We start from the raw sequence: 27,142 nt of genomic DNA, 5'->3' as shown, positions 1-27,142 counted from the left end.
AACTCATTCTGTTTATTTGCACTTTCTTCATTGGTAGAAAAAAGTGAAACATGAATCCATTTATAAGCGCATTTCCGTTTTCTCATTTTGAGAATATAGGACAACAGGATATAATAAAGGATGTGGAGGTAATATTTTCCATTCCTCATTCAAAACTACAAGAGTATAGAAAGAGAAACTAAAGATCGTATTTCAGTTCTCTTCTATCCTCTTCACTGAATAAATATCTACACTACCATTTCACAAGAGAATACAATAAGCATCATGTACCACGCAATATTGTTACATCATTTGAAAAGGAGCTGAAGGTTTCAGGTGAGTTTACACACGTTTCAATATTGGCATTGCTTATTTGGTATGATTTCTGTTCACATAAGATCTACGTTTCCAGTCTCAAGAATAAGCATAACATTTTCATAAAGAAATACAATTACATGACTTGTCCAAGTACACCAATATTTCAGATGTATACGGTTATGTTGTATTTTATGGGGTTTCATTTTTCTCTGCAGATTTGGAGTTACTGGTACATGTATTCAAGAAACTTTTGATCGGTAAAAAGTTTTCTGACAAAAACTCGTCTGTCTAGGTCTTAATGATGGATCACTCAGGTGCCACCAATATGAAGATTATTTTGATCCTGGTTCTGCTTATCAACATCGACCCGATGGCCTCAGCTCCAGAGTGCACTTTTTCAAAGACAACAAAAGGGCTCAAAGCAAAGTGCAGCAGACTAGGATTATCAACAGTTCCTAATGACCTACCAAAGGAAACGGCTGTTCTTGATCTGAGCGGGAATACTATCATAGCTCTCTACAACTCTTCCTTTAAAGGTTTACCCAACCTTGTGGTTCTTGAACTGACCAACAACAATATCACAACCATTGAAGGTGGTGCTCTACTGTGCCTCCTAAATCTTAAACAGTTATTGCTGTCTCATAACAAACTTGGAAAATTACAGGATAATTTGTTCAGGAACAATAATGAACTGGATACCCTAGTCTTGACAAATAACCAGTTCTTCAACAATGCCATGTCTGCAATAAGCCCTTTGAAAAAACTGGTGATTTTGAACATGGAATGGAACAGTATTAAATGTCCGAATTTTACCGGATTTGAAAGTGGGAATCTATCTTTACTGAATCTAAATAAGAATAACATTGCAGACATAAACAGTCAAATCTTTTACCCACTGGAAAACAAATCTATTGGAATACTGTCACTCAATTTTAACGAAGTAAAGATTCTACCACCATATGCATTTTGTTACTTGAAGAATGTAAGAAATTTTCAACTACGTGCAAACAACATTGAAAAATTTAGTCTCATGCCATTTTTAGAAATGAAATCTCTTATCAACCTTACAATTAATGATAATAATATATCACACATTATTTCCGTCACTAATGCTACTGAGATTCGATTGAGTATTCCAAAATTAAAAATGCTATTCCTGGCAAGGAACAGACTCATCAGAGTTATTCCTTCAAAAGCCTTTGATGGCCTTGAAGAACTAGAGTATCTTTACATATATGAATGTCAAATTACACATCTTCATAACAATTCATTTACTGGCCTGAATTCATTAAAGCTGCTTAATCTGGCAAGCAATAAAATTAGAGAAATCCATGGAAGAATATTTACAAGTTTTTCCAATCTCCAGACGCTGCAACTATCAAACAATAAATTGTCCTTACAAAGTGCTGTTCAAATTACAGGATTAAGAACATTACAAACTCTATTCCTTGATGGAAACGACATTCAATTATCTACACCTTTGGTTTGGGATCTACCGAATCTATCAAGTCTCCATTTATCCAACAATGGCATCTTACTCTTGAGTGGCAACTCATTCTTGGGATTGGAAAATCTAACACATCTGACCTTATCGAAGAATCAGATTTCCGCAATCAGAAACCATGCTTTTGGAGGACTTAATCATTTGCAGAAATTGGATTTATCTGCAGGAGGCAACATTGGCTCATTTGCTTCTCCTTTCCAAAATCTACAACAGTTGATTGAAATCGATATGTCTGGTACATCATTTCACCCTATCCAGCAAATATTTCTTGGCCTTAATTCACTGAGAGGGCTTTCCCTGAGTCGTTGTTCACTGACCAGAGACTCCTTGTGGGACTCTGTAAAGAATGCCTCAATTTTCGCAACAGTGACTCAACTGGAATTCCTTTATCTCAGCTGGAATTCACTAAATGTGATGCATTCGGGTTCTTTTCATCCAATGTCCAGTCTAACCACATTAAAGTTGGACCACTGTGCAATATCAGTATTACATCCAGATATTTTTAGAAACTTGTCTTCCCTTGAATATCTTTACATTGAATATAACTACATCAAGGTTATATCACTTCAGCATCTGTTGGAGCTCCATTCACTGATGGCACTGTACGCCCAAAACAATGACATTAAGCAAATTAACAAAGAAGCCTTCTCTGAAAAGAAACACTTTTTAACCCTGAATATAGCAAACAATGGAATATCTTGGATTGAGGAGGGGACTGTACTACCAAGGAGATACTTGGACATTTCAAACAACCCTCTTGCATGTGTTTGCAAACTGATGTGGTTCAGAATGGAACTGGACAAAAGAAATCTTACACTCGGGAAATCAAATGACACAACCTGCTCACAGACATCCATCCCTTCTCTTGTTGGACAGCCACTCTTGAGTTTCAACCCAAAGCATTCATGTGCCCCGAACATTGCTCTTTACATCGGCCTATCCATTCTTGTTGTTTGTATGCTATTTTGGACAGTGACTACCTATCAGAAACGTTGGTGGATTAGCTACAAATGTTTCCATCTAAAACTCTGGATTATAGGTTATGAGGAATTCCAGGATGGCCGAGAGCACTTGGATTTCACATACGACGTCAACATCATCTTTGATGAAGATGACGAGGAGTGGGTGAAAAATATCCTCAAACCTGGCATCCAAGAACACCTACCACACTTGAACAGAGTGAACAGAGTACTCCTTGGTGACAGGGACCTCCCCTTGGACATGTTCTACATGGATGCTGTGATATATGTCATCGAGAACAGCTACAAGACTGTCCTAGTCGTCAGTGAAAATGCCATCAGAGACCATAACTTTGTTACAAAGTTACGACAGACTGTTGATCACATGAATGAGGAGGAGACTGAGAAGGCTCTGCTGGTCTTTAAGGACGATATCCGACAAGGAAAGTTACCCTATCTGGTGAGATTATTGATGAGTAAGAACAAACCCTACCTTCTCTGGCATGAGGATGAATATGCTCAAAGACTCTTCTGGGAGAAGTTCACCAAGAATATGCTTGTAAACAAGAAAATGAATGACTTACTACCAGTTTGAATTTTCATATGTCTTGGAAGGATACTAGACTGCTAGATATCACGGTTGTAGTCAAGGCCGGTGCTTCTAAGTCACTATTATTTGACTCGGTCAGAGGTCAAGGTCGATGCCGGCAAAATGTGACCCAGAACACATCCCTGCTAAATATAATTGAAGACACCTTCGTTTTGTGGGGCATGAAATACAGCATGTAGGAGGTGTGTGCACTCGAGTAAAGCATCACCAGCAAGCTTTCTGAGGGCAAAACAAAAAACAATTCGCACAATTTCCTTTTTTAACAAAGAGAAGCACACTGAAAATACATGTACATCTTAGTTATAAAATATTTTGAAAAAACATGCATAATAAATGTAGGCATTGCTGGCTTTCCATAGTTGTGGTTGATAGGATCAATTACAACTCTTTGCAAGACGGGGACCCTGATATTCCACAATGGTGAGGAACAACCCAAAGTACATGTACATATGTACCTGTGGTTATGCATAAAGCTAAGTACTTTCAAAATCGGTTAACTTTGATCATAATGTTGAATAATTATTCAAGTGTTTTCTAGTCTCATTGCCACCTTCGTTTAGGTAACTAGATATTCCATATTTGGACAATGTAATTCCATTACAAATATTTTCAGAGTTTATGTGTCTATTACATAATATGTTCTCCCTAAGAAACCATGTCTGTTTGATCACTGAAATCCATTGTCTATGATCAACTATTATAAAGTCACTCCCATGCACAATTACTATTAAGCTTTTATAGTCCAGGATAGGCCCCATAGGAACTTGACCAAACCTTGTTTTTTTATATATACAATATTTTTTGATGGTTTCTTGTCAATTCGAGGGTGCTGATTACGAATCTGGATGATGCCACTCGTGTAACTTTGAGCATTTTCCGCAAATTGGCAAAATCCATTATGGCCGCCAAAATATGCAAATTACCCATGAAGATCATTAAATTGTCCACACATTGGCTATGAAATGCATAAAATCGTGTGGCAGGAGTAAAATACTCTCTGAACAAATAATTTTTGACAAAATATTTATTTTCCTGATATTCAAAATGGCCGCCATAGGCCATTGTATACTCTTTTATGTACAATATGAATAGGGAAAACTAATTTTCACAAAAACTAGTACTAAACCGCAAAAAATCGCGATGTATGAAAGAAGTAATATATGCAAATCATCATTACTAACGAGATATATCATTTATTATGTCAAATATGGGGACATTGCTGTATTTTGATATTTAAAATAGCCGCCACTGCCCCAAAGAGTATTATGTATAATGCAATGGCCGGGGCCAAAAAATGACAAGAGTGAGCACTAAAATGCATATTATTAAGATAAACGAGTGGAATACTGACTAAAAACATCATTGTCATCATTGCCATTAATATGCCATTTATGTCATTGTGATAAATGCTGTATTTTGACATTCAAAATGGCCGCCATAGGCCCTATATTTATCATGTACAATGCGAATGGAGAAACTAATTTTCACAAGAGTGAGAATCATAAAATACATATAACTGTGATATACGAGTAAAAAATATTGTCTTAAACATGATTTCTAACTAAATACATCACATATTGCTCGTGGAGGTAATAAATGCTGTACTTTGAAATCCAAAATGGCTGCCATAGGTCCTAAAGTATTGTGTACATTGTAACATGGGACATATAATTTTGTCAGAATTTGGCTTTGCTTGACTCTAAATATTGCATATGATCGTGAATTGTGAAAGGGTGAAATATTGTCTAAAACCATGGTTTCTTACGAGATATATCATATCATGTGTAATTAAGTTGATAAATGCTGCATTTTTAAATTGAAAATGGCCACCATAAGCCCTTATCGTATAATATACAATTTGAGTGGAGACAAATAATGTTCACAAAAGGGGCATATGGCAGCCATTTTGAATGTTGAAATACAGTATTTATCACCTAGATTACATAAGATATGATATATTTTGTTATAAATCATGTTTCAGACAATATTTCACTCATTCATCACCATTTGGCCAAGCAAAACCAAATTCTGTTGAAATAATTTGTTCCCATGCACATTGTGCATAATACCATAAGGGCCTGTAGCGGCCATTTTGACTTTCCAATAACAGCATTTATCACCTAACTAGCAGAATAAATGATATATCTTAATAGAAATTATGCTTTCAGACAATATTTTACTCATATATCACTATTATGGTGCTCACTCTTGTGAATATTGGTTTACCACTTTACATTGTACATAATACTGTGAATGTCTATGGCGGCCATTTTAAAAGTCAAAATACAGTATTTAACACAAACTTGAAAACTGAATGATATATTTCGTTAGAAAATATGTTTTTAGAAAGTATCCCATCAATTTATCACATATAATATGCATTTTAGTGCTCTCTCTTGTGATTCCTTTGCTTCTCTTTCTAATTGTGCATAATACTTTTAGGGCCTTTGGCAGCCATTTTGAATATCAAAATAAAACATTCATCACATACATGGCATATTAATAATATATTTCGTTAACAATTATAACAATTGTTTTTAGTCAGTATTCCACTCGTTTAATCTTAATAATATGCATTTTAGTGATCACTCTTGTGAATTTTTTGGCCCCCATTGCCATCGTACGCAATACTGTTTGGGCGAGTGGCGGCTATTTTAGATATCAAAATACAGAAATGTTCCCATATACATGTATGACATAATAAATGATATATCTCGTTAGTAATGATGATTTGCATATTACTTCGTTCGTACATCTCGATTTTTTGCAGTTTAGAGCTCATTTTTGTAAAAATTAGTTTTCTCTATTCATATTGTACATAATACAATATACAAGGGCCTTTGGCGGCCATTTTGAATATCAGGAAAATAAATATTTTGTCAAAAATTATTTTTTCAGAGAGTATTTCACTCCTGCCACACAATTTCATGCATTTCGTAGCCAATGTGTGAACAATTTTAGGATTTTCATGGGTAATTTGTATATTTTGGCGGCCATATTGGATTTTGCCGATTTGCGGAAGAAAACGCTCAAGGTTACACGAGTGGCATCATTCAGATTCGTAATCAGCACCCTCGAATTGACAAGAAACCATAAAAAATATTGTATATATAAAAAAACAAGGTTATGCCTCTTCTATGCTGGACTATTACTTCTTGCATTCATTAAACTGAATATAAAAAGTGGTCATATGGATTATAGTCAAATGATTGGTTTAATTCTATCACTTGACCACTCATTTATTTTAGCTCATAGGAAATCATGCTAATGACTGGTTGTCTTGGTTTTGAGAAAAAAAAAATTCTTGTGAAGTCAAGTATGGCACTATACCAACATTGATTGTCATGACACGATTCCAAGGGAGCATTCCACAAAACAAATACAATGTAATCAATGATTATTACTGTTATCAATGCAAATCACTGAATCTGATTGGCTCTGAACAAATTAGTCAGCAAAAGTCAACGACTATTTCATTCATGAAACACTCCCAATTATATACCTTATTCTAAAGATTTGGGCAATTTTTATTGACTATAAATATGAAATCGGTTTATCACATTCTCATGAACAAATGCCTAAATGCAGATCCCAGGGTTCGTTTTGGATAAAGAGACTTGAAAAGATCCAAAAGTATGGGGTTTCACAGTTTTAAGGCCCTTATTAATATCTTAAAATTGAGCTTTTTGATTATGCTCGACTATAAACTGTGTGTACAGTGCAAATTCCCCTTATTTACAGGTACGGGGGGGGGGGGGGGGGGGGCAAGTGAGTGTCTAGTAACTGCAGCATTATCATTTGTCACATTATACACTATATTATTTGTTATAACTATGAAATATCTTGTTGTTGATTTGCTTTGCATTATTTTCCCTTCTAATATATCCGAACAAAGTAAACTGAGTGTGATACGGTTTTGATATCATCTCGCCTTTTTTTGCCTGCAATATGAAGATAGGATGTAAATTAAATTTAAAAAAATATAATTTGTTCATACAGCATCCTACAGCATTCTGTTTCCGAAACTTCTTCTAAACTTTTTCATCTCCAATTTTATCATTTTCTTTGTTTTTCAACCAATCTCATGTAAACCCCTCTATATATGTTAAACTGTTGATACTTTTTATAACAACATTATTCCTATGTAATACCAACATTTTTTTCAATGATATATGACTTGCAAGATATTATGTGTATAAATGTCATATTATTTGTTTAGTGTTTATATCAATTATTTTGTAACTATATTGCATTTCTTTATACTCTGTCAGTGGAGGTCATATTCTTGAATGTGGATCAATAAACTTCAATCCAATTCAATCTAATCTGTCAAAAATAGTGCTCTTAAGTTATTTTTGATGTTAAAACAAAATGTAATCTGGAATGAAGATAAGTAGGAACGCCAGCCCCCTAAATAAAATCTGGAAAATTACCTTGGTCCGGTAACATAAAGCTTAGGGATTGATTGTAGGATTGATTTTGTAATGATTGATTGCATTGAATTAGGGTGTATGATTAACCATAAACATCAGCCCTGCAATAAATTGCTTAGCGTTATGTTACAGGGCCATGGTATACTTACCGAACCAGGACATTTTGCATCTTCATATTTCTGGATGTTAGACACCTTGACCCAGCACCTTGTGACTTTCTTGTCCAGGAAAACAACATGGTAGTCAGTCTGTAGTGTGGAACATGATAAAAATATTAAACATTTGACAACCATTATCATCACCATCACTATCACCATCATCATCATCATAATCACAACCACAACTACCATTCATCAATATCATCATCATCACCACCATCACCACCACCACCACCACCACCACCACCAACACCATCATCACCACCATCACTACCACCATCACCACCACCACCATCATCATCATTACCATCATCATCATCATCATCATCATCATGACAACCACCAGTCCACTACCACCACCACCACAACCACCATAATTATCATCATCATATTCTTCTTGTCATTCTTCTCCATGCACCTCAATCATTCACAAACTAGAAAAACAAGTTAAAAGTATGAGGTAAACCTAAGACAGAGGGGGTCAAGTAAACAGAACATCACATTGATGGAATGTTTGCCATCATTAGTAATTACCAAGGAAACAATAAATTTGGTTGGCTCAGTTTTGAACTATTTATCAATGGTAGCTGATAGGCAGTGACGATTCTATTTTGGACAGAAGTCACATATGAAACTTTTGAAGGAAAATGCAATACCTCTCTAAATCTAAACATTTGACCCATAAAATAGAAGACAATGGTTTATACTAACCACATATCCTGTTACTGGATCTGGATACAGGCACAGCTCAGAATCAGGGTCTTCTTCAATCATAGCTGGCCACCTGATATAAAATGACAAAATGGTCACTATGACATGACATCCTTATTCAATTTGTTATCAAATGCAAGGAGGTAATGACTTGATAATCTTATGTAAACTTATATTACTATATCAAACAGACTTTCTTGATTTTAATTAATTACTTTTCATGTACATTTTGTATTTCATACTCAATAACAAATGACTCTTGCTTTTATCATACTCAAGTGTTATTTTGTTGTTGTTTGAATTTAGATATAAATGATTTTCCTTGATTTTTAATATAAATGTATTTTGATGACCGACCTGAACCATTTTCAGCAATAATGATGACAATTCAAGACCCTAGCTCAATTGTTAATGGCTCCTATGAAAATCTTCACATCAAACCAAAGATATTTGCAATCAAAATTAAACATAACATTATACATGTACCTCATTCTAATCTCAATAGTACATTATACACCCTATCACAATATTTCTAAAGAAATGTCAGGTCATTATTTACTACCTTCAACAACAATGCGATCATTTGGATGAATAGATTTTTAGGAACATGAACGTTGTCAGGTCTGACAATTCCAGCAAATCCTTTGTTTTTATTGGTTGAGAAGCATTGGTGAATGACATTTGCTTTGAAAACAATTAGAGAAAAGATAACTTGTCGTTGCTTACAAGCTCTGTGAAACAGTGCCCAGAAATCACTGCGCTATACCATGGCATGAAGTCTATGTCAATATACAAATAAATCTAGAAAGAACCATTATGCTCCAGAGGGATTTGTGACCTGTAATCTTGTAATTCACTTTCACTTTCACATTCATCTGACTTAATAGCCATTAAACAACACCTCTACACATGAGGGATCTGCCACAAATCTGAAATTTAATATCAAGGTACATGTATTACAAATGAATCATTTTGGATACAGTTTATATTGCACTGCTACATAAATCAGGCAAACATGTAGGGTAGAATTACCATGGAAATCCCTGCATTTTGGCCCAAACAAGTGATCCCTCGGTAAATTTGGCATGAACGAATTCCAGTGTAGAATAATCCTGCTCTGGTAGCAGGCATGAGTTGTATGATGAGTCTAGAAAATAATAAAGGATACAAACAAATCATAAGGTTAGAAATTGATGAAGAGATCAGGGAATAATTTTGTTTACCAAATTTGATTACCAGTAGCACTTTGGCCATAAGAGAAAACTTCTCAACTAAATGTGTACAGTCTGTTCAAATCTGCTCCAAACAGCCCCACTTTTTAAAAAATATTGAGCAAATTGCAAAGCGATACCTCAAACAATTATTCCCTGGAGACATAGCATTTAAAATTAGGGACAAGAAAAAGGTCAGACAGAGACGAAGAGAGACATATTACAATAGAAATTTTGAGAAAACATACATAAATTGTAGACAAATGAAATGATTATGTACATGTATGGATGAGTTCTAAGCCATCACATCTCATCTGGTTTACAATCTTTTTAAGGACTTTACCTACACTATATCACCTTATTTGGTAATACAGTGCGTCCCAAAAAAAATATACACTTTTGAAATGGCTGCCAAATAAAAAATGTAGCACTTTGGGGAAAGAGACTTACATATATCGAAAGCCAATAAAGTCAACTTTCAAATGACACCAAAAAGTTGGAAAACTATTCATGCTTGAGCGAGCACTGCCCACTGAAACAAAGGGTATGAAAATTAGGGTGGGCTGAAATTAGCCTTCCAATTTATGTTAGTTTTTGAGATACAAATCCTTTCGAACTTGCAAAGTTAATGTTGTTGTGATAAATTAATGATCACTCGTGACTAGTTTTGGTTGCTAAGCAAATTTTTTGAATTATTGAATTGAACTTTAATGCATGTGTGAACATAAATTACACTTTTTGGGCAGCATTTCAACTTTATCATTTGGATCTCTTTTGGGGCAGCATTTCAACGTTGTGGATCTCAGCAATGTGTTCATGGGCGTCGGGGGAATAGGGAGTGAGATACATGATAAAGACAAAATGCTGCACTAAAAATTGCAATTCATGATCACTCATGCATTCAATTTTGATTAAAAAATGCATTAAATTATCATAAACAACAAACTGATCACATCTGATCTTTAATTCAAATAACCCTTAACTTTGCAAGTACCAGACAAAAAACCTGAAAGACATTGGAAGGCTAATTCCAGCCCACCCTAATTTTCATACCCTTTGTTTCAGTGGGCAGTGCTCACTCAAGCATGAATAGTTTTCCAACTTTTTGGTGTCATTTGAAAGTTGACCTTATTGGCTTTCCATATCTATAAGTCTTTTCCCCCAAGGTGCTACTTTTTTTTATTTGGCAGCCATTTCAAAAGTGTATATTTTTTGGGGGGACGCACTGAATAGCTTTGAGAAAATATTATTAAAATTGTGGAACAAACTTCGCTAAGAATTCAGATCAATAAATGACTATGGCAGTTTCAAATCTATATTGAAAACCTCAATTTTTATCAGCTTTTATATCATACTTTATCTTTAATTTCTTTGGAATATTCTCTATGAAACAAACAAAAATCATTCATTGTGCCATAATGGAATTATCTAAGAAACTAGTCAAATTTAGCATATTATCCATTTCATCTACTATAGGAAAAACACGAGTTATCATATTACCGGAATTCATTTCACAAGTCCACACATCTGGTACATGCGATGGGTCGGTGATGTCAGACAGGTAACGCCATTTCATGCAATCCTTGTTTGTGCATTGGACCCAGGTACCCAATACCTCGATGTTCCGACCCTCAAACTTTTGCTTCTTTGATCGTCCACTCTTCCTGCGTCTCATCTTTCTTTTTTTCTTCATGCAATGCCTCAGTGGAGAGGGGTCTTGTTCTATGTGAATGAAGTACAGAATAATCACAAGACAATTGGTTGTAATCTTTGACAAATTCCCTTGGTCTACAAGTTTAGTGACCTATTATGGAGAAATGCTAAAATTTTTTCTTTGAATTAATTCCAGATATAAAATACAATTTAATCTTTATATATTTAAGAAGCAGCATACAGCTCCTTTCTGCCCTTTTATAGCAAAACAAATCAAGTATATACAATTGAATTATCAAACTTTATAATACTTAAACCCCAGTCATGTTAGTCACACATAAACGTCAGATCAGATCCAGGGTGATCTGAGGGAGAGATCCTTGTAAATGCCTCGTGCATCCTTGGCATGAGGCAAAACTATCGTTCGAGAAGGCAAACCTCTGTTTCGAACAATGAAAAACCGAAATCACCCCAGCTCAATTATGAAGTATCTACACACGTGTTTCTTGACCTCGATGGGTACAAAAAGAACTAAACCGCAATTACATATATGCAGCATGACGATTCCTGAAAACTCGCTTGCCAGCACATGCAGTCACTTTTATTTCTCTTTAATACATGTAGTTTCCTTATTTCAGGGCCGATTTTCTTCGTTTGAAATTGAAAACAGAATGACATTGGTTTTCAAAATACAATATCCCTTTGAAAACTTGATTAACTACCTACCTTGAGGCTGGCCTGCAGAGGTGAAATGTTACATAAGAGGGATCATCGGGCGAGTCACGCTTGAGAATGAAATATCTTGGATCCTCTAACAAGGTTTTTGTTAAAGGGGTATAAAACTGCAGTTCAGGGCCTGAACTGTGGTCCTCTCCTTAATGAGGGTTTGACATAATGGAGGTCCATGGAGGACTGTGAACGTTTGGGAGGCTAACACCAACATGGCAATTTCAGGGAAGTCGAAACATCGAAACATATCGATTTGCCCCCAATACATGCAATTGTGATAGATTACAATATGCAATGAAAATATATATTTTGAAAAGAATTGGAGAACAATATAAAACCATTAGCCATCGCATAAAAATACTATTAAACATACAAAGTTGTCAATTTAAAAGGTGTACAAAAAATTTTGGAATTTGTTTTTTTCTTCTATTGACCTCCCTCCCTCATCCAAACTCAGTTTGATGGCCCTGTCAATGGGGGGGGGGGGGGGAATTGAGGTGGACTGTTTAGGGGAAAAAACTAGTATACAAATGTACCAGGCTTTGAGTAAGTATAGTAGAAATTATTTTCTGAGGTTGGACTGGCATTACTATTTTTTAATATAAAAATTAAAATAGTAATGTCACTAATGTGGTCAGTACAACCGAGGATGAATAATTCCCTCTATACTTACGAAATAAAGGCCTGGTATATCTGTTTTATATTCTACATTTGATAAGGTAGAACAATAGTCTATCTACTCTTGTAGTACACGTAGTTCATTTTTTCTTAATCTGAACTAAGATATAGATAACGCGCTGCGCAGACTGATCTACTTTTCCCAAAACTATGCACTCAGCTAAAAGTGGATTTGTGCCGTCGCTTCACAGGACTTGCCCCGTAGAGTCAACTCGCTGAACGGTGCACCCGTGAGATTGCATGATCTGTGACGTCAATGATGGAATAGTCGGCTATTCACATGATGCAATTTAAACCAATCAGCACACAGGATTTAATTTATGTAGGATATAATGGTCTTTATACTGTGTGGTCCTTCTAAACATGTTGTCACTAAAGCAGGTTTGACTGCACATACCATCTTGAGAGGAGAATATGAGTCTCCTGCTGGGATTCTTGGGGCATGTAGCTTTGTGAGTTGGTAATCTCCTCACTCTCTGCTTCTTCTGCCTTGGTGGTGGGGTGTAGTCTCTGTCTGATACTTCATCCTTCACAGGAGAAAGAAACCTACATAAAAACAAAAATAAAGATTGCAGTGACAACAGCAAATACATAATATTCTCCTCTGACACCAATCAACCTCTTCTTCTTTTAGTAGCATACATAAACTTCCAAAGAGTATACGTATTTCACACAACCAAAAACAGGCATGCATTTTTCTTTTAAAGAGCTTTCAAATTAACAAACTATTTTTTTTAAATATCACTTTAACATTCAAACTTGCAGTAGAGAAGTGGAAAGATCTAGATATTTAGTCCAGGATATGCCAAGTTTAATGGAACATGCAAGGCATAAAAAGTACTATAAAAAAATTCCAACATACAATATCATGACAAATTAATTAATTAGTTTTAGTCATTAAACAAAAACTCTTTATGGCCCAGTCACATTCATTGCAAGCCTTGCAGGTGATTGTCTAGAACTCACCCACAAAAAAGTTTTGAGCATGTTCAAAACTTTTCTGCAGGCGCTTCTGCGGGAAACTGCACGTAAGATGCGTATACTCTCAATGTGGGCAAGATGCGGGTTGGAAAAAAAGGTCACCCACGGGGCTTGCATGGAAAAATGTGACAGGGCCTTTACATTTACAGTTTACTAATTCGAGCATTGTGCTTACTCTTCGTTTTCACTCGATGGTTCATTTTCTGACTCTGCCATGCTGCAAAATGGGATCTACACCTGAAATGAAACAACAGAGTTGTTAATAAATAAAATCCTAAGATATCGAGTTTAACAAAAAGAACCAATAAAAAAATCAGTCATTTTACAAAACAGAGGTGCTCAAAGTTCAAAAAGCTCTATTTGTACACATTATTATGGCTAATAGACTTCTAAAAAGTAGGTATTAAACTTTGAGAACATCCAAATCAAGGAGTCTGCATGGTTTCCTCTCTCTAGAAAGGATTATGTTCAATAGCGGCAACTGAAACACTCATCAAATGTATGAGATTACACACTACCAGTATGCACAGAATGAAACAGGTTTTGACTACACCCATTTTATCTAATAATCTACTAGATAAATGCTAGGTATTTTGTTCACATTCAGTTTATACTCCTTTAGATCATTCAGGGCTGAATAAATCATTACCAGTGCCTGCTGGTGTTCCTTTCATCGACATCAGTGTATAGGTGAACTAAAGAAATGCATAAGAAATTCTGTGTTATCAAAGACTGTGAATATTGACCTCTTTAAACTTTCACATGATATTGAATTTAAAAACTGTAATCAACCAGGTAGAACTAAAGAAAGTTTACCACAGATTTCTCAGTTTTCTTGCTTGCATTAATCAGCCTGTACTGTTATATTATTGTTTCATCATTGGCAATTCCATTGTGTACTGTTTGTGGTTCTTACTCAGCTTCAATAGCCTACTGTGCATTTAAAGATTAAGTTATAAACAGAAAAAAGTCTCTTCTTTAAATCTGAGTATATTTGGAAAATTCAGACTCTCCTGAACGAGCTTGAGCTAGTGGGGAAAATAGCATGTTTGCTAAAGGTTGGGTGGGTAATTTTGTGTTAAATGTATAAAGGAATATTGATTTTATATAGATCCAGAGTGAGCAAGCAAAACTGCAATTCAGTTTTCACAACCTAGAGTTCTTGTAGACCTAGTTCTTAGCAGAAACAATCATGTTTACACAGCTAGATCAATTTTGTTTACTAGAATTTGCAAGCCCAATTTTTTTATTAAAGATAACAGTATACCATATTGTACAGTGTGTATGTCTGGATGGGTTTTCTATCGGGAGAAGACTGCGATTTCAAATTTGCTTGCATTGTTCAATTAGTTATTTGAAAGTAATATTAAAACAATAACACAAAGCACAAATATTCATAATTATTTGTGATAATTGTGAATATTTGTGCTTTGAATTATTAGAGATAACCAAGAATTTACAAAATATCTCATATCTACATGAAGGTCATGTCCATTGGAACAGAAATAAATTTGATTAAAAAGAGAAAAATTAGCTCAAGCTTAATGCTGAAAGTTTCATAATTAACAAGTGGAATGCCTCTGGCAGTCTCACCTGCATCAAGCGATTTAATATAGCAACAGTGCTGACTTTGAAAACTACTTTAATTCGCACAAGAAGTTCAATGATACTTGGTTACTCTTATGTCCACGTTTTATGAACTAGACAAATACAATTACACAGATATGATGGTAGGTCAACAAATACCCCCCAACGTGGCCAAAGTTCATTGATCTTTATACATGACCTTTGACCTTGATCAAGTGACCTGAAACTTTCACAGGATGTTCAGTGATACTTGTTTACTCTTCTGTCCCAAGTTTCACGAGTCAGATCCATAAACTTTAAAAGTTATGATGGTAATTCAACAGATACCCCCATTATGGCCAAAGTTCATTGACCTTTGACCTTGGTCATGTGACCTGAGATGCGGACTGGATGTTCAGTGATACTTGATTACTCTTATGTCCAAGTTATATGAACTGGACCAATATACTTTCAAAGTTATGATGGTAATTCAACAAATACCCCCAATTTGGCCAAAGTTCATTGACCCTAAATGACCTTAATCATGTGACCTGAGACTTGCACAGGATGTTAAGCAAAATTGATTACCGGTACTATTATGTCCAAGTTTCATGTATCAGATCCATAAACTTTCAAAGCTCTGATGGTAATTCAACAGATACCCCCAATTCGCCAAAGTTCATTGACCCTAAATGACCTTTGACCTTGGTCATGTGATGTGAAACTCATGCAGGATGTTCAGTGATTCTTGATTTACCTTATGTACAAGTTTCCTGAACTATTTTCTAAGTTATGATGACATTTCAAAAACTTAACCTTAGGTTAAGATTTTGATGTTGATTCCCCAACATGGCCTAAGTTCATTGAACCTAAATGACCTTTGACATTGGTCATATATATGACATGAAATTCAGGCAGAATGTTGAATGTTCAGTAATACTTGATTAACCTTATGGCCAAGTTTCATGAACTAGGTCCATATATTTTTTTGGTGGGTTACATGCAAAATTGCAAATTTAGGTATGAATGACATCACCCACTCACTACTTCGTAAGTAGGGGAAGGCGGGGTAAGTTGAGCATAGGGGCAAGTTGAGCCACCAGCCCCAGGCCAATAATGAATGAGTCAGACATTGTGGTGGTGTCATGTATTGATGACCCATAGCATAACCCCTAACCCCACCATATTGTTTTCAACTTTGAAACAAAAAGTAGTTTTTTAGAGGGAAAAATATGAATTTCAGCCAAAAAAGTAAAAAAGAGTGTGAAATAGATAAGTGCTTTATAAACACACACGTCTTTAAATATAATAAAGACATGATAACAACATTATTAGTCCAGGTGGGTGTTTCATAAAGCTGTTCGTAAGTTAAGAGCGACTTTAAGAACGACTGGTGATCCTTTCTTGTGGTAAATGGTATATACATTGGCGATGGTTAAGCGCATAAGAAAGGTTCACCAGTCGTTCTTAAAGTCGCTCTTAACTTACGAACATCTTTATGAAACGGCCCCCTGGTATGGATCTTCATTCTTGTCATAGTCTTTTATATGATGGATGCATAATAAATGTGTGAATACAAAATTATCGCACTAAGTTCGGACTGGGGTAAGTTGAGCCAAACAGCATGGGGCAAGTTGAGCCATGGTAATTCCTATGGTAATGTATCTTAAAATAAAACAAACCATAAAAATTGATTGAAATGCTAGCTGAAAGGAGCAAATTTACATGACTGCTCTTTTCCTTTTAAAGGATGTTAGTATTTATAGAGAATTAGCAAGGGAAAAGACTTTAAACAAAAAATTGACATGCTGGTTCTCCCCTCATACATTTTGTACATAGTTTTTGTGGCTCAACTTACCCCAGAAGGTGGCTCAAACTTACCCCATATATGGGGCAAGTTGAGCCATTTGACATCGTTCTTGTCAAAGGTCACGATGACTTTCAGTGTTTGGATAGAAAATTATATGTAGGTGGAAAATATTTCACAAGAATTAAATTTTAAGGCAAGGTACTTATTTCGACAAGATTATTAATCACATCAATTCTAACATGCAAAAAGCAAAAACTGTCACAACTTACCCCGCCTTCCCCTATTGTATATTGTGAAATATTTCATTTTCTCCTGTTTATTATGTTTGAATAAATATAGATCTAGTACTGGTACTTAGCAGGCCTATGATTTCATACTTTCTCCCTTGATATGCTGAAAGGCTCAAATTGCCATCAAACCTAATGGCCTGAATTCACAAAGGTGGTTTTGAAAACCCACGGTTGAGTCCGTGGTTTATGCAGATTTCCTGTATAAATTACGCTTAATTTAGCGCATATCGGGCGCGTGTATAAATCATGTCCAATGCTGATGCGCGCTTTTGTCACAGTGCGCCAAATTGACGCCTGTTACCATGGTAAGATACGCTATTTCATTCATAAGTCCACTGTTTTTATTCATGAGTCCACTCTTCAAACAGTGGACTCATGAATAAAATAGCGTATCTTACCATGGTAACAGGCGTCAATTTGGCGCACTGTGACAAAAGCGCGCATCAGCATTGGACATGTTTTATACACGTGCCTGATATGCGCTAAATTAAGCGTAATTTATACAGGAAATCTGCATAAACCACGGACTCAACCGTGGGTTTTCAAAACCACCTTTGTGAATTCGGGCTAATGTGATTTGATGGAGAGTCCCATTAGCATTATGACATCACTGTGTTGTGTTATTTTAACTGTAGTCGATCTATTGCAGAAAATAAGTGACTTTTTTGTTCAAATTAAACCTAAGTTAGAGTTAGAGATATGCAAATAAAATGAGAGTCAATGATCTTTTTCACTCTACCAAATTTTCTTTTCGTCTAACGTTCGGCCTAATCTTATCTTATTCTTTTCAATTTCACTTTGCTTCTTCTCGAGATCTAGTACCCCCCCAACCCTTCTCCCCCATTTCCTTTCTTAATTTTCATTAGACAGGAATAACCGTCGTTTTTGGGGACTTATTCAACAATTTCTGACATTTTATTATATATGTAAGCCCTATAAAAAGTATTGGTGAGTGAGCCAACGCAGAGCGGAACAACAACAAAGAGACTGAAGCTTTTGGTCCAAATTTTCATCTGCTTTCCTTTTCAAATTCCAGTTATTATTATCTTTATCTCTTTTTTACATTCCCTTTAGAATTGCTCCCTAACCAAAACCCTAACCTTCTTCTCATTGTTACATGTACTTTTACTAGTACCGGGTAACTTAGTTTTACTTTTAGTGTAGATGGATCTAGGCCTAGTTACTACTACTAACATAATCCCGGTAAATAGACACTTTCTTTAGAAATCTTCACTTTTTCCACTTGAAAAGCAGCTGATAACTGCAGTTGCTGCATGCAGTCTGGTGCATTTGGAATGCTGAAAAGTGAAATATACTAGTTGAGTAAAAAACTAAAAAAATGACAGCGGTCACGGCGAGTCATCAATTGTGTATCTATCAACTCCCAGTTCATATCAGAGAACTCCTCTGGGCAAGACTTCCATATGTCCCCTCCACTAAAATTGAAAAAAAAATATGGAGAAGGTTATCAAGAATTGTCTAACATATATCTAGGCCCTAAGAGACAGGTTGGCGGATTTAAATCACCATGATTTTTTTTAAAATCATTGATTTAAATCACTTCCATTGAAAAATGTAAAAATCATGGACAAAGTATTCGTTCAATGCAGTTTTAATTCTTCAAGTCAACTGAAAAACTTTGAATTAACTTTATATCAATAAAAGATCAACAAAGTCTTCATATCTACTTAAAACAAATTAAAATCAAATTAATAAAATCAGGTAATTTCTTAAAAACTACAGATGTATGTTGTCAATAGGTACTCATTTTTTGTAAATTATGTCGAGTTTTTCTTCTGAAATTTTACATTCTTTGTCAGTTACTATTAGTCATTTTCTTTATTAACGTAAAGTTTTCACATAATCCAAAGACTTTTCAGAGAGCAGTTTGTAAAAAAAATATATAATATATAAAAGTCAATGAGAAAAGGTTTGTTGGCAGTTTTCCAGTTTTGATCCTTCTTCGCCTACACATAACTACTTCTGTCATGTAAAATAAAAAAATGATACCTGCATGTAATCAACATATTTAACATGCCTCTTATTTCGTATTGTTACATTAATCATACATTTGATGTTTTGAATAACATAATTATAAAAATCACATTAACATAATGTAGTACAGTCATAATTTGACTGTTGAGAAGCTTTCTCTTATAAACCTTTTAAGTCACTGCAGCCCATTTTATGTTCAGTGCTACAAATAATGGAAGTTTTGTATCTGCATGTAATAATGGAAAGAGCTCTATAACAACAATTTGCAAAACTCAGAATAAACATTTAACACTGCATTTTAATGTTAAGATGCAGGTACTTCAGTTACAATCATTGGCAGTTGTAAGCTGTGTCTCATTTAAAATAAAATACTTCTTTTTGTAATACATATGTTGTAATTTAAGCAGTTTTGCAGTTTTTATCCTTTAAGTTAAAAGTAGATTTTTTTTCATACTTCATGGATCAAACAGATTTTTTTGTAGAGAATATGGTAATAAAAATTGTAGATTAATGTAAAAAAATCACAGTAACAGAATGTAGTATAGTCACCCTTTGACTAAGCTATCTCCTATATTGTTCTCCAAAACTGAGAGTTTTGCATCTATATCTGTAGCAAGAGAAGAGCTTTTTATCAAAAAGATCCTAAACATATACAGTTGTAGTCTCTCTTTGACTATTGTAAAGCTGTGACTAATTGAAAAAAATCATTGATTTGAATTATTTCTCTTACAATATACATGAATACTAGTAATTGGCAAAGGGTTTGTTGGCAGTTTTGATAAGGGATTTTTTAAATATTTGAATGAAAAATCCCAGAGGGGAATTTTCTCTACTCACTGGGAATTCCCTATGGAATATTCCTTCATAGGCCTATGTATGAACTATGATAGAATTAAGTTCAGATACATGATTCCTCAAATTTATTTTTAATTGTCCATTTTTACTGGATTTTAATTACAAAATAAGTGGTTAAGAACAATATTAGGGTGAAATGTATAACATCAATATTGATGTCATTGTAAGAGTAAGGGGGGGGGGATAATTACCCTTTTTTTCGAAGGAACTTTAAAAAAATCTGATTTAAATAAAAAAATCTGATTTAAATAAAAAAATCTGATTTAAATCAAATAAATCTGATTTTTTTTATTTTTTTTAAAAAATCAAAAAAATCGCCAACCCTGCCTAACAGAATTAATAGTGGGGCTTACCTTTAGAATCCAATGTCATGAATCGATTACAAAAATCTCTCGATTTTAAAACGAGAAAAACAATGGATACGACGTACTTTTTCAGAACTTTATACTTAATAAGTCTTTGAGACAGAAGTGGATACATGGATACTAAGATACGTGGATACACATGGATACGAGGATACGTGGATACTACTGGGATACGTACGTGGATACGTAGGATAAGTGGATACATGGATACGAGGATACGTGGATACGCGGATACGTGGATACGAGGATACGCGGATACGTGGATACGTGGATACGAGGATACGGCCGGGCCTCTGGGATGTTTGTGGAAAAGGGGGAAAGGAAGGGAGAGTCCAGGGTGACCAGATTTCACAAAATGAAATACGGGACAATTGACAAACGAAGATCAACAAAGAAGCCCACACAAAGTGTGGGCTTCTGAGAATCCGGAAATTATAAGACTTTTGAAAAAAAAATATAAAGAATTAGAAGGGAAGGTGAACGAAAGAATGAAGGAGAGAAAGAAAAGAGATGATTGGGAAGGAAAGAAAATAAAGGAAAACAGAAAAAATAACAGAAAGTTAGAATAAAAGAAGGATGAAAGAAATAATAAAAGAGATAAAAAAAAGGTTTCCGTCATTCTTTGAAATGAATGTAGAAAGAAAGAAAGAAAGAAAGGAAGGAAGGGAAGATTACTAAATGTCTGAAAGACAAAATAAAGGAGGGAATTAAAGGGGGAAAGGTGAGAAAAAGAAGGAGGAAAGAAAGAATGAAGGAAATAAACATGTTTCCTTCATTCTTTGAAAGAAAGAAACAAAAGAAAGAAAGTAAAAATAAGGGAAAAGAATAAGAAGGGAAAAATAAAGAAAGGAATAAAGTGGAAGGGAAGAATGAAGCTAGGAGGAGAGAATGAAGCTAGGAGGAGAGAACGAAAAAAGAGAAAATAATGGAAGGAGAGAAAGAACGAAAAGAAACAGGAGACGAAGAGAGAAGGATGCCAAGGTAATTATAAGGAAAGAAAGAATGAAGGAAATAAAAAAGTATATTTGATAAAGAAGGAAAGAAAGAAAAATGAACAGACAGAGAGAGAGAGAAAAGAAAATGTCTAGGAAAGAAAGATAGATGGAACAAAAAAGGCAAGCAGAAAGGATAGGGTATATATAAAATAAAGAAAAAGGGAAAGTTCAAACTTCAAGTAAACAAAAAAAATCCAATCATCTAATAAAAATCATAATTTTATTTGGTGTTTTTTAATGTATTTTCAAAATTTTAAACATAAAATGTTTTAGAAATAAATAAAATTTCAAAGTGAAAAATATTGTCAAACTTAAAAATTAGATGAAACATCGCGGCATCGTGCACACCAAGACTCAAAACGAAAGCTGAAACAACTAGATCTATGAAAAGTCAATAACATGTTCCTCCGATTACATCTCCAAATCATTAATCTGAGAATCCATAGTATAATTATAAGAATTTCCCGCCGATTTTGTGATTATTTTGGTGGAAAAACTGTCATGTGAGATGTTTGCACCATTGAGAATTTGCTTCGATCCTCCATGCCTAGCTAGTAGCCTGCCACACACAGGCAGGAGGCAAGTTCGTTTGCAATGTATTAGGTTAGCAAGAAATCACCGCAGAACTTGCAAAAGTTTACAATTATCGATTTAATTGTTGTCCCTGCTTTGTCAGCTGTTGGTTATTTAATGAAAATTCGCCACTTTTAAATGTATTAACTACATTTTGTTCAATATTCTGAAATACGGGACAAATAGGCGTCCCGGGAAGGGTTTGTCGGGACGCTGGGACACAGGAGCAAAATACGATTTCCACACAAAAAACGCGCTTCGGACTGATTGTGTATATACAAAACGTGATTAAAATATGAAATTTCTGATCGCAATAGGCCCTATAACATATTTTTATTCGCGCTTTGCACTCGAATCACTAAGTTTAGTCAGATAACATTCCTCTTCACCACTTCAAATAGCGCTAAGAAAGTCATGTCTTTTCATAAACCGGTCACTTTATTCAATTTTTATCTAGGTATAAATTCATGAAATATTAGAAATTACATTTCATAATAAAGAATTAAGAATAAAACGAGTCATAGGACTAATACTTATTCGTATTTATAATCAGAACGAGACATTCACATAATAACCAACCAAAGAAAGTCAAATCCAATTTGTGCTCAAAACGAAATATTATATCAAAGGCGTCATTGCATGCCGATGTTCTGTTACAAATGCAGTTCTAGTACTCCATGCTCTTTTGAAAGTCTTCTGGATGTATAAGTAGGAAGATAATTTTTTTTAAATAAGTAATTTATATGCCAATGATGCAGTATCTCATTCACAAAAATTTTATTGCACTCCCTTACTTCTTATTCCTATTTTTCTTCATTCTCTTCTCCCTCTTTTCCTTTTCTCTTCATCAAGTTCATTCTTTCTATAATTTTTGAAAAAAAATAAATTATACAATGTATGCCATTCATGCAATAACTCATTCACAAAACTTTATATTCACTCCTTTACTTCTTATTCACATCTTTCTTAAAAAAATCGGACAAAAAAATTAATTATCAGGTCAATTTTGAACTATTAAATCTCTAGTTTTAAGTTAAAAATGATAAATAGAACGACTCATATTAGATAATTCATAATCAGAACGAGACATTCACATTGACGAATGGCTAAGATACACCCAGGGAGTAGGAATGACTGCTTAAATCCGATGACCGAATCTGTAAGTGTTTAAGTAAAATTGGTTCTTTAGCGCTTTTTAAACAACGAGATAAAAGCGCATCAAGACATAGCCCTGAATGAAATTAATTTGTTTAAAAAAGGGATTGTGATGTAGGCCCTATACGATGTGTCTCGTTGCAATCACAAGCAGGACGGGGTGAAATTAATCGTCGAATTGTAACCATGTCAAATATGTCTCTATGCGACATGTTTTGAAATTGATTGGTTATTTCAATATAACCAAAACGTCTCAGTGTGGTATATCGTTCTTAATATCCCCTTTCTTACTATTTTGTTGTTATCTGTTGCTCGTGTCTTATTACTTATCACTGAGCTGTACATGATTGTAATTGGTTTGCGTAATATATGCAAAAACTTCAAAAGGCAGTCTTATTTTACATATTTTTTTGATGAAATTGGCTTGTTACTTATTTTTCTACTGATTCAAATCAATAATTTTTTGGGTATAGACTTCACCTTTTATAAGCTGCATATTCGTACATGTTATTATATTAGCCTTTACTGAAAAATCTATAATAATCCAAATAGTTTATTTATGTTTTGTTTACTAAAATCAACTTAATTAAATAAAATCAATTCTAAAAAGGATTAAAATTTATAGCTAGGTCAAATTGTAATAATATGGGCTTAGGCAATTGATACATGTTTCGCTATAAAGAGAGCAGCCAATTTGGAACAATTCACTAAAGTACCCTTTTCTATCTTTCTCTCAAGAAAAATACAAATTAAAAACGATGTAAATTATCTGGCAGAAAGGGTAATTAGGGTGTGTGATGCTTCGTTCTAAAAGTTCTTTTAGTATCATGTACTTCTTTATGTGGCTTCCATGTTCTAGAGTATCAGGAACTCCTTGATGTTCCTTCATAGTACCAAAATATCCACGTATCAGTTTATCCGCGTTTCCACGTATCCAAGTATCCATGTATCCAATAGTATCCAAGTATCCACGTATCCATGTTTCCAATAGTATCCAAGTATCCACGTATCCGCGTATCCACGTATCCAAGTATCCATGTATCCAATAGTATCCAAGTATCCGCGTATCCGCGTATCCACGTATCCAAGTATCCATGTATCCAATAGTATCCAAGTATCCACGTATCCGCGTATCCACGTATCCAAGTATCCATGTATCCAATAGTATCCAAGTATCCACGTATCCGCGTATCCATGTATCCAATAGTATCCACGTATCCACGTATCCGCGTATCCACGTATCCAAGTATCCATGTATCCAATAGTATCCAAGTATCCACGTATCCGCGTATCCACGTATCCACGTATCCAAGTATCCATGTATCCAATAGTATCCAAGTATCCACGTATCCGCGTATCCACGTATCCAAGTATCCATGTATCCAATAGTATCCAAGTATCCACGTATCCAAGTATCCATGTATCCAATAGTATCCAAGTATCCACGTATCCGCGTATCCACGTATCCATGTATCCAATAGTATCCAAGTATCCACGTATCCAAGTATCCATGTATCCAATAGTATCCAAGTATCCACGTATCCATGTATCCAATAGTATCCAAGTATAAGTATTCATATCCATAACATAAAAATCTCCCAGTATCCCTGTATACATATCAACGTCCTTAACCAAAACATAAACATCATCAACATGATTATATACCTTTGCACATGTCCTCCATCACGCGCCCCCTCATTGATCCCTTCATAAATCTTCCCTTTATAAGTCCTCTCATTATACATCTAATATTGCTGCCACTCTCTCTTATACATCAACCCCGGGGTATCAACCATATTGGACAAGTCGTGTACCCGTACTCCTTACGGGGCTATCCCCCCCCCCTATCCTTTATCCATCTCCGAGCTCCCTATTAATTCGTTCACGAACGTAGAGGGCGACAAAATTGTTATCATTGCACAACGGCAGCAACAATTAGGAATAGGAGGTTGCTCTTGTAATCGATTCATGACATTGGATTCTAAAGGTACTCCTATAGTGGTGTTCAGAGCTACCATTGTACCAAGTCTCACGCATTAATTATGCGTGAGACTCAAGCATTTTTTTGGACTCTTAGTCTTGTAGGCCTAGGCCTACAGCCTACACTACAGGCTAAATCTCTGTCTCAGGCAACTATCACAGCCTATCCCCATATACATTGTACACAATGTCTGTGATCTCACTCAGATTCACAGAAAATCTCACGCATAGCTGGTCTTTGAACTTGGCATCCCTGGGTGTTGCGTCAACTGTGACTGAGCAAATGAAAGAGACTCCGTCTCAAGACAGCGGAGGTATGGACGAGCACGCTAGCTGGAACTCTACCCTGCCTGGCCCTGGCCGATCGGCCTGAGGCGGGGTCACGGTGGATGATCTGAATTTTGTGCCGTCCTCTTCTTGATCATCTTGCTCCTGAAACATTTCAAAATCAATCCAATTTCATTTCAAACTATAGACTATTTATTATCCTAATTGAATGAACAATGAATATACTTGCCTGTCGATAGAATTAAGGTAGAGGAAACCGTCTAAATTCAGGGAGATTTTACGCAGCAGACCACCGGCACCGTACGGCATGTCACTCAGCAAATCAGCTGTGTTTGTGATGACGTCATAATTTTGAGACCAATATTTTGCATTTGATATTCCCGCGCGAATCACGTTCATCACAGGCACAGGTTTTATTCTACAATTTAACAAAACTCGGAGTACCTTTAGAATCCAATGTCATGAATCGATTACAAGAGCAACGTCCTATTCCTAATAATGTTGCCTCCGTTGTGCAATGATAGCAATTTCTCGCCCTCTATGTTCGTTAACGAATTAATCGGGAGATGGATAAAGGATAGAGGGGGGGGGGTAGCCCCGTAAGGAGTAAGGTACAAAACTTGTCCAATATGGTTGATGCCCGGGGGTTGATGTGTAAGAGAGAGTGGCAGCAATATTAGATGTAAAATGAGAGGACTTATAAAGGGAAGATATGAAGGGTCAATGAGGGGGAGCGTGAGGACATGTGGGAAGGTATATAATCATGTTCATGATGTTTATATTTTGTAAAGGAATGATATACGTTGATATGTATACAGGGATAACGGGAGATTTTTATGTCATGTATATGAATACTTATACTTGAATACTATTGGATACATGGATACTTGGATACGTGGATACTTGGATACTATTGGATACATGGATACGTGGATACTTGGATACTATTGGATACATGGATACTTGGATACGTGGATACGTGGATACGCGGATACGTGGATACGTGGATACTTGGATACTTGGATACTATTGGATACATGGATACTTGGATACGTGGATACGTGGATACGCGGATACGTGGATACGTGGATACTTGGATACTATTGGATACATGGATACATGGATACTTGGATACGTGGATACGTGGATACGCGGATACGTGGATACGTGGATACATGGATACTTGGATACTTGGATACTATTGGATACGTGGATACTTGGATACGTGGATACGTGGATACGCGGATACGTGGATACGTGGATACTTGGATACTATTGGATACATGGATACATGGATACTTGGATACGTGGATACTTGGATACTATTGGATACATGGATACATGGA

At 35.3% G+C, this 27,142-nt stretch overlaps 1 protein-coding gene across 1 annotated transcript in view; it reads right to left on the bottom strand.

Moving 5' to 3' along the window:
- LOC121427935 (microtubule-associated protein 1B-like) overlaps nucleotides 1-26,101 on the bottom strand; it is a 35,014-nt gene extending 8,913 nt beyond the window's left edge. Inside the window, exons 1-7 of the mRNA XM_041624512.1 lie at nucleotides 26,026-26,101; nucleotides 14,100-14,161; nucleotides 13,341-13,489; nucleotides 11,384-11,605; nucleotides 9,705-9,819; nucleotides 8,673-8,745; nucleotides 7,953-8,051 (exon numbers count right to left, since the gene is read on the bottom strand). Coding sequence (XP_041480446.1) covers nucleotides 7,953-8,051; nucleotides 8,673-8,745; nucleotides 9,705-9,819; nucleotides 11,384-11,605; nucleotides 13,341-13,489; nucleotides 14,100-14,140 — 699 coding nt within the window. The 5' untranslated portion in view covers nucleotides 14,141-14,161; nucleotides 26,026-26,101. The remainder of the gene's footprint in view (nucleotides 1-7,952; nucleotides 8,052-8,672; nucleotides 8,746-9,704; nucleotides 9,820-11,383; nucleotides 11,606-13,340; nucleotides 13,490-14,099; nucleotides 14,162-26,025) is intronic.
- Between the last annotated feature and the right edge of the window lie 1,041 nt (nucleotides 26,102-27,142).

Source organism: Lytechinus variegatus, chromosome 14 (assembly GCF_018143015.1).
Source record: "Lytechinus variegatus isolate NC3 chromosome 14, Lvar_3.0, whole genome shotgun sequence".
NCBI lineage: Eukaryota > Metazoa > Echinodermata > Echinoidea > Temnopleuroida > Toxopneustidae > Lytechinus > Lytechinus variegatus.
This window is presented reverse-complemented; position numbering and strand designations above follow the sequence as displayed.